The following is a 14578-nucleotide window of genomic DNA, read 5'->3' as shown; positions in this document are numbered from 1 at the left end:
TGAGTATATCTGTCCTTCATTTATCCATTCGTTGATCCACTCAGCAGTTGTTTACTAAGTATATACTATGTGCTGGGTACTGTATAGATATGACAAACACAGGCCATGGTCCCTGCCCTCATGAAATTTAGAACCATCAATTACTACTGTTTATTTTTGAAAGTATTCTGATTGTAAAACTTGTAAAGATTATTTTGGAAAATATAGAACGGTAAAAAAGAAAGCAAGTCATTTCTAATCTTGCCATTTGGAGAAAAATCACTCTTTTCTAGTAATACTTTGTTTTATGTTTCTGTTTATTTTTTTATTTTTTGCAGAATTGAATCTAAGCTGTTATGTGCCCTTTTTTCCTCTTAAATTTTTTATTTTAAGTATCTTCCTTGTAACTCAGTTTTCAAAATATAATTTTAAATAATGCTATTTTATCATATGGATATGCCATAATTTATCTAACAGTTTCTCTTGGACATTTAGATGTTCTTTGCTTTGCATTTTTTGGTTAGTGGTGAAGTTGAACCTATTTTTATATTTAATCCATAAACTTAATTTCTTTCATAAATTGTCTTCATGGCCTTTGGCTGTTCTTTCTAATAGGCTAATATTAGTCAATTATTTAACTGTTTACCATAGATCTTTAACAGTGTCCTTAGTTTTTCCTGAAGCCATGTAATTGACTGCATGTGATATTGATAGTGAAATGAAATTCTGACACACAAGAAAACTGCAGATACAAATAAATGTATGTACTAGTCATTTGCTTTCTGAATAGCTTGGCTTTTGTTTCAGGCAGTCAGATGTAACCAAAATGTGTTTTACTTGCCTTTCAGAAACCGCCTGCATTATTAAACAACAGATAATTTATTTTCTTGTTTTTTGGGATCTGTTTCTTAGAAAACTCTTTAGATGGATGATTTTTTTCACTGGGGAGACCCCCTCCCCCTTTGGAGATGTCTTTTATGGGTGCTGTTTTAGTTTGTCGATGCTACTGGAATGCAATATACCAGAAATGGGTTGGCTTTTATAAAAGGGATTTTATTAAGTTACAAGTTTACTGTCCTAAGGCCACAAAAATGTCCAAACTAAGGCATCCAGAGAAATATACCTTGATCCCAAAGAAAGGCCAAAGTCTGCCCCATGGGAAGGCACGTGGCTGGTGTCTGTCTCCTCTCCTGGCTTCTGGTTTTAAATGGCTCTCTCAGCCCCTGTGGATCCTTCTGGCTCCTGGCTTGCTTAGTATCTCTTGGGAAGGCACATGGTGACATCTGCTGGACTCTGCATCTCCAAATGTCTGTGTCTAGGTGGACTGCTCTCTCTGTTGGCACTCCACGCATCTCCAAATGTCTGTGTCTATGTTTCCTTCCCTCTCCATGAGCTATCTTAAAGACTCTAGTAAATGAATGAAGACCCATCTTGAATAGGCAGTTACATGTCCATCTAATCAAAAGGTTCAGTCCACAATTGGGTGTGTCACATCTCCATGTTAAAAATATAACCTAATCAAAAGTTACACCCATAACTTGAAAGTTTCCCTTATTTTCTTTTGGACTTGAAAATAGGGTCTGTGTCTTACTCCTCTTTGTTCCTGGTGCAATGTATGTTCCATACATTTTTCCGAAGTCAGATTGTTTTCCTAGAGAGGGTTGAGGTTGAATAATGGACATAGCTTGTTGATGATGGCAGAACCAGGACTAGAGCCTTGGTTTTCCTATGTAATGACTCAGTTTGTAATGTTGTAGGCGTTTTCCTGTCACCTTCATTGAGTAACTATGCTGCTTGCCTTTAGTCGCCCAGGCCTGAACCTGAAGTTCTTAGCACCTCTCGGTGCTCCTTGCCCCCTGTCTGATGGAGAATTCCTGGAGTAGGGTGACAGCCTGCTGCTGTTGCTTCACACTCCCTCCAGGCTGCTTTCTCTACGTTGCCGTTGGAGCCACTTCCTGAAACTTGTCACACTTCTGCTTTAAGCACTTAGGCATTCTCTATCACCTGCAAGACCACGTTCCTTCCTCTATGTGTTATAACCTGTCTCCCTTCCTAGGCTCCCCGCTTTCCTGTAACCTCCTTAAGCTGAACTCTTTGTGTTCCCTGAATACTGCTCACTGCTTTATGCTTCTGTGCTCAGGCACAGCTCACTTAGGTCCTTCATCCCTGACTTCATGCCCCTGGCTCTCATAACTCTGCGTGCCCCCACCCCCACATCAGGGATCCTGTGCTTTTTTTTTTTTTTTCCAGGACATCATAATATTTATTAACACAGTAAATCCTGACAGGGAAAGCCAATACATTCTTTAACACTTCAACTTTCTGAACTGGCTTTAAAAAAAAAAATCAAAGAAACGCCTTTTTGAAGAACAAAGTCTTAAGGCTTGGAGAACAGAGAAAGTGATCATTACAAATTCTTTATGGATCCATCAGAGATTTTTTTACAAATTCTTTATAGATCCATCAGAGATTTTTTAATCCATTTAAATCCAAATATGTTAGATAAGATTCTGATTGGACATTACTTCTACAGTTTCAGAACAACTCCTCACTCACGGATTCAAAGTTACAATGGCCTTTAAAATATCCACAGGAAGAGACTGGTAAGCACAATAATATGATGGCATACTCAAGTGGTTATTTTTCTTTTCTCTATTTCTCAAATTTTTTATGATATGGCTGTATAATTTCTGTCACAAAAAAATATTAAGAAAGACATTAAGATTATAAGGCATAATTCACTTTAGGAAACAACTCAAACAAATAATAAAGGAAGAGGCATTCATCTGCAGACAAAGAAGCTGGATGGAAGGCCTAGTAGGGTTCCGGGAGATTTCAGGATGAAGCTCCTCATTAGTGTTTCCCGGCATGGCTGTCCTGGGAGACCAGAAGCACGGGAGCCTCCTTTCCTGGGGCTTCACAGGCTCCCAGCACAGCATGTATGGCAGGCAATGGATTTATACACATTTACGAGCCTTGTGTGCCCAGGGAATCTCAAAGCACTTTTGGAATCTGTACTTGGTCTGGTTTATGGTGAGAAAAGTGAGGCTCACATAAAAGTACCAAAGCAACCAATTCATGGCAACTTTCCTGGATAAGCAGCCACTGGAGGCAACCACACCGCCTCACGGGCACTGTGAAGCCCATGGGCTTAGGGAAGGATTAGGCAATTTTCCTTTTTCAAATTATATCTCATATCTTCGAATTTATTCATTTTTAAAACAATTATATATGCACGAGACTGAAAGCAAATCTCATGTTTCGTGAGAACCCCCCAGAGCACACTCTCTGCATCCTTGCAGGAGGTTTTGGGGGCAATAAACCAAAATCTCTACTTAAAATACACGTGTGTCTCATAAAAAGATGTTTAAACCCCACAGTTTTAAACAGCTTAATAGACATTCTCAACTAGTAACTTTACCCAGAGAGGGACTATAAATGTTTAAGGTCTAGGAATATAAAAATATAAATCCGTTGATGAAGATTTCAGAGTCCATTCCTCGAGAAGGTAAATAATCTGTATCCAAAGGCTGTCTATATAATAATGTCGCTTCACCCCTTGATCTCTAAGCGATGGCTTCTTCCCGCTCCGAGGTATCCCAAGGCTGGGGAGCGGGGGTTACAGCTGCTGGCTGGTGAAGAAGGACTTCGTCTCTCTGCAGACAGGATTTACACAGAGCGGACAGCTCAGCGTCAACTGCTTGGAGCAGCGCTCGTTGGACTGGAGATGCACGAGCACCAGGTCGGCCAGGGCCTTAGAGAACAATGGATTTCCATTAAGAGACTCCGCTCTTCTGATGTTTTCAACTCCACACTCATTTGCTAAAACTTGAGAGTATTCGATATCCAGTTTGTACAGCATCTCCATGTGATCGCTGGTAAATGCTATGGGAACCAAAAGGAGGTTCATCCTTCCTCTCTCACAAAGCCCTTTGATTGTCTCATCTGTCTGAGGCCCCAACCAGGGCATCGGGCCAACCTTGGACTGCCAAACCAGCCGGTAAGGGTTCGAGAAACCCAGCCGATCCATGACTCTCTGAACTGTGGCTCCCACCTCCTGAGGATAGGGGTCCCCTCGGTTGACCACAGACATTGGCAGTGAGTGAGCAGAAAAAAGAATGACGACCTCGCTTCTCTTCTCAAGTGGAAAATGGTCCAGTTCTTTCAGAATGTGGTCTGCAAAGCACTGGATGAGAAGGGGATGTGTGGGCCACCTGTCAATAGTGCTCCACCACATTGAAGGCTTCTTTCCCGTCTCATTATAGTATCTGTAAATGGCATTTAAGCTGCTGCCTGTCGTGGAGCAGCTGTACTGTGGATACTGGGTGAAAGCAATCGCCCTTTCAAGTCCATCCCTCTCCATCTCTTCAATTGCTTCTTCCGTTAAAGGATGGACATACCGAAATCCAATATAGTATTTGTGAGGGGCTGTGTGAGGGGCCAGCTCATCCAGTAGCTTCACCATGCCTTCCCCTTGCTTGGAAGTCCACATCTTGATGGGGGAGCCACCTCCAATTTTGCGGTAGAGCTCTTGAATTTTGGAGGTTCTACATTTGGTGATGATTGGTGCCAGCTTATCTTGAATGGGAAGCGTCATGAGATCTCGGTCTAAGAAGAGCCTCAGGAGGAAATCATGAACTTCTCCCAGGGTTTCGGGGCCTCCCGTGTTTAACATTAATATTCCAGTTTTGGGCTTCCTCTTATCTGGTTGAACTTGAAGTTTTGTACTTTTGACACGCTGGGATGTTCCTGGGGCCGCTGCTGACACTGCCACAACCGACCAGCACCTCCACTGCTGACAGGTCCCCGAGCCACTGTGCCCCAGCCGATGGCCGAGCAGGGCGCCCGCGGCTCGCAGGGCCGCAGCCATGTTTGTGCAGACTGAGAGCATTCCCGGGGCAGCCTCGGACGGGAGCTGGGTTCCTCGATCCTGTGCTTTTTTAACACTGGCACCGATGGTCCTATCTTGGGCAAGAAGTTAAAGTTGTATTGAATTAATTACATTTTTCTTCTATAAAAGCGAGAATTTTGCCAGGTAGATTTTTGTTTTTTTGTTTTATTGAGTTCTGTGCAGTGAGGGTTTGATGAATTTTTGTGTTTGTGTCTATTGCTGCCAAACTTTTGTGCAACTCCTCACCTGAGATCTGAATTATGACAGTTTGTTTAATTCCCTGCTTCATTCCTCAGCCTGCAGTTGAGAGGCCTTGATCATCTGAGTTGACACCACCACCCCTCTCTTATCTCAGCGTCCCTCTGTGTTGTCACTGGGCCTCTGAAAGCAACATGTCCCCCTCCTCTTCCAAACCCACACTCCTGTTCCTCTCTTCTGGAATGCTGCCTTTCCCTGAACTGAAGTGCCACTTCCTTCAAGTGGTGATAGCCTGGAAAATACAGAACAGAATGGAGTTAAATTTTTCCCTCCAAATTTCCAGTTAGTCATGGGTGGGTATAATTGGAAGTAAAGTTTTTTCCCGGAATCCTGCAGTACTTATTTTGTACTTTCTAATTTATGTGTGTCCTTGTTACATGGAAAATAACTTAATGACAGAAAAGGAAATAAACAATTCAGTAATCTCAATATTATTCTCATTTTTCTATACATGACAGAATGGAACATTTAAATTTGTGTGCATACACAGTCTTACGTTGTACACTTCTTTTTTCTTTTTTAATTTCCCGATGTTACTGTGGGAACAGTAACAGTCCTTTGGAGGACTGAGAAAATGTCTTGTAGCTCTTTTGCACCCCGCAGATGCTAAGCACCGTCTTGGATGCATTATAGAAAAAATAAATAGCTGATTAATGTTTGTAGGGTTTTGCAGTTTTCCTTGCTGTTGCATTTTTTTCATTTGTAGCCAAAGATGATTTTAAATTGGAACCCAGTTGCTCTTGGGTTCTCAAGGATAATATCCCAATTTCCTATTGTTTTTCTTTTTTTTATTGTTCTACGCAGTCTTTGGCATTTGGGATCATAACTGAGACTCCTCTCTTTTGTGTTGGGTGTGTTGGATCACTCTAACACCTGGAAATCTACTTTGTTTACGGTAAAGAAAAGTTTCAGGGTCTTCTCAGATCCTTTTTTTCCCTAGTGCTCTGGTTTAGGAAGGGAGAAGCTCCTGAGCCTCTTAAAGGGATGATATATATCTTACTTCTCTTTGGTTCATCTAGAACAGTATTGAAATATTATATTTTCTCAGCAAGTATTTTTGTTAAACTGAACTGTTTCAAACAAATATTACTTTCAGAATTATACAGTTGTAAAAATAATTTCCTTAAAATTTTATGGACTAAATTGTTTTCCCTGTTCGTTCTGTCTTACAGCATGCTTTTCAGTGGCCTTAGGCAATAGGCATTCAAGACCCAGAATTTGTAGGATGGCTGTGTTTTTTATTGTAATTCCATAGGAGATCTGGCTGTCTTCAGAAATGAATAAGTTTATGTCAAATGCTAGCTTGATACCTAGATGGACCCCATGACCACCCCAGATACGAAGATTTGCCAAGAGGACTTACAGGATTCCGCATTGAGCTGTATTCTTGGCTAAGACTGATTACAGTGAGGGAACCAAGCACAATCTGCAAAGGAAAAAGGCGCATGGGGGTGAAGTCTGGGGGAGACTTCCAGGAGTCCTCTCCCAGGGGGCCACAGCAGCAAATGTGACAACACGTGTGAAATGTTGCCAACCACGGAAGCCCTTTAGAGAGTCAGCACCCAGTGGTTTTATTGGCTGGTCATGTGGGCACCCCTTACCTGGGCACGTACTCAAATTCCAGACTCCAAGAGAACAGATGCTCAGCATAAAGCCAGTTTTTTTGTACAAACAGTTGAGACGTAGTGAGCCACTCTCAGCAGTTCTGGGAATGGTGGAGACCCTTCCCAAATCCAAGTTTGCAGGCCTCAGCCAAGTGCCAACCTCCTAAGCAGGCCTTTCAAAGGACAGATCGGGCCTGCTGTGCTACTCTTTTCTCCAGAGACTATGGAGTCTTAGATCACTTTCAATTCAAGAATCAGGATGTTATAAATCATAAGAACTACTTAAAGTAAGTTTTTAAAAACTTGGTTTACTAAAGGACATGGAAGCCTGCAACAGGTCATGTCATTGATGCTATAGGGTCAGAGTATTGGTTCCTTTCAGTAACAGGGCCAGGTGGATAAGCCCTCCTCTGAAGTTATGAGACAATGTTTTATTTTACAGAAGATCCTACAGAAGACATTTTTCTCAGAAAATGTGACAATGTGCTCAGACATACAAAGGCGACCCCCTCGGCCCTCTTACTCCATACAGGAGGGAGTGTGGAGGGCAGGAGCCTGGGGGCTTGTGCTGAGAGGGGCCAGTGGGGTCTGGAGGGTAAGCCCCTGGTCTGACCCCTTCCCTCTCAAGTCTTTTTGGTGGTACCTGTTCTCAAGAGGTGTCTGTAAAGAAAACTTGGCTGAATGGGAAATAAGGAAAGTGCTTAAAAATAACAGATTTCCACTCCCAGGTGTGGAATAAATGATTTTTGCCACCCTCCTTTGCTGTGCTTCTCTGTAGACTGGGACAGTGGGGCAAAATAAAGTCATCCTGATAGGAGTGTGATTAAACTATGCAGTAGGCATTAAATAGTGGTGAATTGGGGTTTAGTGCATTTCTGCTTTTAATGTGAATACCTTTTTGGTAATAAATCGGCCTTTTGTTTACCCAGTAAACATGTATTAATCCATTTTGTTTGCCTTTTTTTTTTTGGCAAGATACCATGGTTGGGGCTGAGGTATAAACTTAGCAGTGAGTTAGACTTAGAACTTGCTCTTGAGATGGAATGAAACACAGGGTAGAAAAGTGTAAGTTTGATGAAAGAGGTTATCAGTAAAGTGGCATGGTAGTTCAGGGTTCCACACAACACGTGAGAGAAAATTTGGGTTCAAGTGCTTGCTTGTATTTATTCATTACCTCTTTCATTCAGCTTGTGGTATATATTTATATACCACATGCTAGATATTGTGTGAGGGGCTTGATAGAACAATGAATAAAAGAATACATGAGTTGAGAGGCTATTCTGGAGGTTGCTCTTACACAAGCTTCAGTTAGACTTTGCTACCTTCCATAACCTGCCAAACCCCAAACAAAACCACTGCAGCCAGTTCTAAAGAACACCTAGGGCATTATATAAGATTATACAAAGGTTCCATGCCCTTGGGTAACTTTCCAGAAACTTACAACCTCCAGATGGGTCCCTGGACCAGATAAGTCCTAAAATGCAGAGGGGCCAGCTTCTCTAAAACATCAGCTATTTCCATGTTCCTATCCCATATTATCTCAGCCCCTTCCAACATGAAAAGTAGAATGGGAATTGCCCAAATATCCCTAAAAAATGGGAGAAAGATCAGAGGTGATGGTGGAGTTATACAGAGACCATAGGGTTTAAAAAATTAGTATGATTGCTGAACCATTATATTGATATTTCTTTTAGTCTCCAGTATGGTAGAGCAGCTAGAAATAAAAAGCTAAAATTGTGAAATTGTAACCCATTCCAAACTCTGACATCTGTTTTACATGTAATTGATGCACTGTGCTTTGAAATTTATTTCTTTCTTTGTATATATGTTATTTTTCACAAAAAAGAAAAAAGAGTTGATTGTGATGATAAAAAAAATTCCTTCTAGTCTCCAGAGTTCTGGAGCAGCTAAAAGGAAAAATCTGAGAGAATGATATGCTACAGCCCCTGACAAACTGTGGGATCTGTTCTGTAACAACTTGAAGAGTGTTTTGAAAATTATTGCTTTTTTCTTTGTTTGCTTTGTATATACATTATATAATAAAAAAGTTTTTTAGAAAAAGAATATGGTTCTTGTCAAGTGGTCTTACAGTGTGGTGAAGGGGTTAAGTTAGCAAATAAGGGGTTAAGGAAGCGCTATGACGAAAACAGGGTGCAAGGATGCGTAATCATTTTTGTTTTTAACAATTTTGTTGGATTTTTTTTTCCAGGTGTTTTTTTTAATATCCTTTACAATAAATGTCCAGAAGTTATTTTGAATGCTTCTATTTTAAAATGCTTTTCTCTCCTTCTCTCTGTAGCTTATATAAAAGGTGGGTGGATTCTCAGGAAAGCCTGGAAGATTTACAATAAATGCTATCTGGACATCAACAGCCTTCAGGAGCTGTATCAGAAGAAGCTAACTGAAGAGCCCTTCACTTCTGACGCTGCAAATGATAATCATGTTGTAGCTGAAGGGGTGTCTGAGGAGTCTCTAAACAGACTGAAAGGTGCTGTCAGCTTTGGATATGGCCTTTTTCACCTTTGCATATCCATGGTGCCCCCAAACCTGCTCAAAATCATCAACCTGCTGGGTTTTCCTGGAGACCGCCTACAGGGCCTCTCTTCACTGATGTATGCAAGCGAAAGTAAGGACATGAAGGCCCCTTTAGCTACGTGAGTAGCTGTATTGCAATGCTTTGGTAGATAATATAGTGTTGAAAGTAAGTAAACTACAATCAGAGGCTTTAAAGGGAACTTCAGGTAAAATACTCAGTTGTTTGACACGATGCCGTGCCTTACATCTTTAAACAAAATGCCAAGGACTGTTAATTTTTTTTTTTTGTGATGGTGGTGTTTATAAACTGACCTTAGAGAACGAGGCACTGTTCTTCAGTCTTGTGCATCCTGTGCCTTGGGGAGGTGAAGTGATTGTCTCTAAACCTCGAATGATTTTAGAGGCAGTTTTGTGATTTTGAACGCAGTGATTGAAATTCAGGATCCTCATTGGGGTATTTAAGAGATGTAAATGTGACAAGCCTTTTTTTTTTTTGGATTCTGAAATTTTAATTCTTATAAAGACTCCTCATGAATTGGGTAATTTTTCTTGATGATTCTGATTGGTTAATTGGTCTTTATATATAGCGTGAATATTTTGTGCTGTTCAACTACAGTGAGTCGTGTTTAGACTTTATTCAGTCTAAACTTAAATGACAGTTATTTAAATGGGATAGTGAAGGGAAGCACACGTAATTACCCAGGGAAAGGATTTACCCATTTCTACATCAGTTAACAATGATGTGATTTTTGTAAAATATCTGGCAGATATCTGAAATTTAAATTATTTTACCAGGTAGAAGACATGTGTCATCTGATGTCACACCCTCTTGTCAATTTTTTTTTAATGTTGATATCTTAAAGATATTAAAAAGCTATTAAAAACCATTAATTTTACATTTCAAAAGTGTGTCTCCCCAAACTCTTGAACATATACAATGGCCCTTTATTAATTTGGCTTAACAAATTTGAAATTTGTGAGTTTGTTTCTGTATTAGTATTATTCTGTACTTCTCTCTGATATAGAAATTAATTCAATTAATAAGTAGAGTAGTATGTTCTCCTTATGAGAATTAAATTTAGTGGCATACTAGAAACATTCATTTACGTAAAAATGTTTGTGTGGTTAAACATTCTTGTTCGCTGAAGCAGATGCCAATGGATTCATTCTGTTAACCTAGTTTAATGTGGCATTTTTCTAGAACGTAATGAGTTTGAATTAAGGACATTTTAAATAATTTAGTTATCTGTTTATTAAATTGAGTATTCTTAAAAGCCAGAGAAAGGACTCTTTATCTGGTTCTCTCACTTTTTTTAATCCAGTTTAATATAATCTATGGTTCATTTATTTAAATATTGATTCTGAGGCTTACACCCCAACTTTTGTGAAAACAAGAGCAAACAGCATTTTTCCTTTTGGCAAGAGTAATGCTAAATTTTATTATAAGGGGGCAGAAAATCATTGTGACCAGTGCTGTTTCATATAGAATTCAAAGATTTAAGCCAGTCATATCTTCAAAGACCCATCTAGAAGGCTCAGAAAAGCCAAGTGCTTCCATTACCTCATTCTCCCTGCCCTAGCCGATCAGAGTCTGCTGTCTTATATGTTATGCTAAAGTTGCAGTTTTCCAAATACTGATACAATTACAATGAAGAAAAGATAATCTGATGTCACTTCTTCAAAGACTGCAGAATAAGCTTTTTGGAAGGAGTGTGTATTGGAAGAGCCACATGCCGATTCTAAAAACATGCAGACAAACCGTGTAAGAAAGACCATTTGCTCGATGCTTCTCTTCTCTTCCTTTAGATTAGCCCTCCTCTGGTACCACACTGTTGTCCGCCCATTTTTTGCCTTGGATGGCGGTGATAGCAAAGCAGGCCTGGGTGAAGCCAAGGAAATTCTTCTCAAAAAAGAAGCTGCTTATCCAAATTCTTCCCTCTTTATGTTTTTCAAGGGACGAATACAACGATTAGAGGTACAGTGCTTTCCTCATCTTTTTAAAAAGAGCCTTTTTGATTGTCAGATCTGTGGTTCTTGCTTGGGGTCTACTGCAGATGAGCCAGAATGCCACAGTGCCAAGGAACAGCTTGTTATTTAGCCCTGTCATTGAATCACCAGTAAAGAAGACTCTTCCAGGAACTCGGGATTTTTATCTCTCACCTTCTGTTCAGGAGACGTGGGTGAAGTAGGCTAAGAGTTCTTGTTGGTAATGAGACAAGATTGGCGTACTCTAAGCTTAGGACATATGAGCAATAGTAAGTCTCTCAATTGATACCACAAAAACAATTTTTTTCTTCTCTGGAGTCACTAATAATTGGCTTATACATTTTGATCCTGGCTTACAAGCAGTTTATACAGAAGTTATTGCCTTAAATGTCAACAGTATCAAATGCTACTTCAACTTTGAAATAATAGCTTTTATTACATTTTCATGTGCTTCATTTGGCTCTACTGTCCTGAGAGGTGTGTATCCATTCCATTAGATTCTCAGAACAACTCTATGATACAGGTATAAAATTATAGAAGAGAAAAAGGGGACTTGGGAGAGGCTCGAGGAATTCTGGAGCTCCCAGGGCAGGTGAGCTCGGGCTGTCTGGCTGCGGAAGCAGAGCATGCTGAGGACGTTAGAGGGGCCTCTCCCTCTCCGTTGTGTCCCTGTTTAACCTACCCACATGAGGGCATGAGGATTTGTAGGAAAATGGAAATACTTCTAAGAAATCAAACGTGTATTTGAAAGATGACTGTTAGGCTCGGTCTGCCAGCCCTGTTCTTACTGATAGCTGCGGGTGAATCCTTTTGAGGCTTGAAGACGTCAGCCCTCAGTTACCAGTGGCTCTGCAGCACTCTTAGTCGGCCTGGGCCAGCTGCAGACGCACTAGTGACGCTCTCTGCCTAGGAACGCGTTCATGAACACAGCAGGATTTGTTCATGATTCTTGTTGTTGTTGGAAAGGGCGTGTTTATTACTTCCCCAGTCAGCTTCTTTCTTGAGAAGGTGCAAGACTCCTTAAGTCTGATGAAGACTCCTCCGAGCAGCTCTCTAACTTAGTAATTCTCTAAGCCCTTTAAATATGCAACTTGTAGTTTGAAGATGATACTAGTAGTTTATGATAGGAGCACAGCATAAAAGCCTCCCCAGGTTCGGAATTACCTAAACCTATGCCCGAGTTACTTTTCTTTTCATTATCCCAAAATTGTCTTTCTTTTCATTCAGACTTGTGAGCCTTTGGTTGTATTCCACCCCTTTTATTCTCTTGATACCCTAAAAACATAGTTTTGGTCAGTCTCTAGTGCTGTCATGTCTATTTATTAGTGTCATGTTCTTTCAAACTCAGTGCCATGGCCCTACTTTGATGGAAAGAAGTGCATGCTCCTAAAATTTCTCTATTTGCTTGGGTTTATGCAGGAGGAGGTAACATGGTAAAATGGAATTGTAGATTGATTAAGCTTCTCACTTCAGTGACCATTTCTGAAATGAAGGTTGGGAAGGGAAGAAGTGCTTTCTTAGATGCAAGTTCTGCGAAGGGCAGGCACTCTGTATTTTACATAGCTATAAATGTGATGGTACTGGATTCAGTGTTTAACAGAGATTTACTGACTATAGGTGAGAAACTAAAGTTTGGAATTATGTGCAACACAATGGGACCCCATAGCATTAGACATTTATTAGAACTTGCTCCCTTTACTCCACTCATCACTGAATGTTCTCGATTGGGGTTTGAAGCTGTCACCCATTAATATAAAAGCCAGGGTTTATATTTTGTCCTTCTGGACATTTGAGTTGATTTTTCATTTCAAAATAAAAGCTTAACTTTTGGTTGAACTGAACTTTTTCTCCAAAAAATGTGGCATGGTTTTAGTTCGTGCCACTAATTCATTCCTATTGGGGACCGAGTGCTGAAAGAAAATAGCCATTCATTGTTGTTGGGATGATTCTAGAAGTAAGAAAGCCACTGCTCACTCAAAGAATTCTCATATATATGATTTGGGGGTCAACATTGATCCACACTATAGCTCGTAGCAGGTATTCAGTCTCTCTTAGGGTAGATAGATGTGAGCGGGATATAGACATAGATGTTAAATCTCCCCTAGGCTTGTTTATTTAACTGGCTTTTGGTTTTAAGAGAAAGGAAACATGGCTTGTGACTGCTTTTGCATAGTGAACTGTAGCCCAAGGGCCAGGCAAAATGTGACAAGGGTTTCTGTTTGGCTCCTCCATTGGGCCCAGAGGAATGGAAGGATTTTAGGACTAACTGGAAATATAGTTGATGTTATTCTCAAGGTGCCCTGACAGCAGCATTTCATTCATCTTCCCAAGTAAGGCTGTAGGAAGCGTTCTCTCTGGAGACAGGGAGCTCTGCCCAGAGAAGCTGTGGTTTGGCTCTTGACAAAGGCTAAACACCAATGGCTCAGTGCATGAATCTGCTTGCCAAGAATGTTTTGTGTTTCCAGTGAACATTTAGGTTAAAAGTAGGACCTCTTGAGAACTTTTGATCGACAACCCTCATAGAACAGGGTATACGGCCTCTAATTCAGGCAGGTGCCATCGTATTGACTTACTTCCTTCAGTGACTCAGAATCGGCTAATTTGTTTCTGCCTTTGTGCCAGCCTGTGACCCTCCAGGGTGACAGGCTCTGTTTGTGCTGAGTGGTTAGTTTTCATTTTCCTGGACTCATTTTCAGATCATTTGCAGTCACCCCCTTCCTCTTTTAATCTCCTTACCAATTTTTCTTTTTAAACAGGTTTTGCCCTTAGTTGTGTAGGGACTAGTTGGTGTCCTCTGGTAGCCCATTTGGTTGGATGGTTTCTTTGACACGCTGGGACCTGTCATGCTGCTCGCTCACCTTGTTGAAGTGACTTCACCGTTTCCTGTTGTCATGGCATCGCCTGGCAACATCGCAGTGAAATGTTACCCCAGTCCTTGTGTGTGGGTTCCATGGCACCTCAGCATGGCACCCACCTACTGTTCCTGGAACTGCCGAGGCACTTGCCAGGCTGCAGAAAGAATTCGTTTTTTGCTACCTCTGCTAGTGGCCGCCAGGTCTCAGCGGAGGCCCCACCTCCACCCATCTCCATCCGCCCCTGATGTCTTCAGCCCCTGCGCCGTGTAGGTTGACTTCTCCGGTGTCCGTGCTTATCCTGGGAGAAGGGCATCTGTGGAGGAGCTTCCCAGCCTGCCAGCCGAGCACCTTTCTGTACGCAGAGTGCCGCCGGCTCTGCGGGGCATGGGGGCTTCTCAGCCTTGTGGAGCTGAGCAGTTAGTAGCAAGGCCGCTGCGCGGTGGACTGCTCAGCTCGGACCTCAGCTCTGC

At 41.3% G+C, this 14578-nt stretch overlaps 1 protein-coding gene and 1 pseudogene across 2 annotated transcripts in view; one reads left to right on the top strand and one right to left on the bottom strand.

Annotated features, from left to right (window-relative positions):
- TTC39C (tetratricopeptide repeat domain 39C) overlaps positions 1-14578 on the top strand; it is a 95379-nt gene that overhangs the window by 39078 nt on the left and 41723 nt on the right. For both annotated transcript variants that reach the window (XM_077135784.1, XM_077135785.1), the window contains exons 5-6: positions 9032-9386; positions 11074-11242. In XM_077135784.1, the coding sequence (XP_076991899.1) occupies positions 9032-9386; positions 11074-11242 (524 nt within the window). The remainder of the gene's footprint in view (positions 1-9031; positions 9387-11073; positions 11243-14578) is intronic.
- On the bottom strand, positions 3291-4899 carry LOC143662230 (ferrochelatase, mitochondrial pseudogene; annotated as a pseudogene).

This window comes from Tamandua tetradactyla, chromosome 18 (genome assembly GCF_023851605.1).
Source record: "Tamandua tetradactyla isolate mTamTet1 chromosome 18, mTamTet1.pri, whole genome shotgun sequence".
Lineage (NCBI taxonomy): Eukaryota > Metazoa > Chordata > Mammalia > Pilosa > Myrmecophagidae > Tamandua > Tamandua tetradactyla.
The sequence above is the reverse complement of the archived record's forward strand: the minus strand, read 5'-3'. Positions and strand labels throughout refer to the sequence as shown.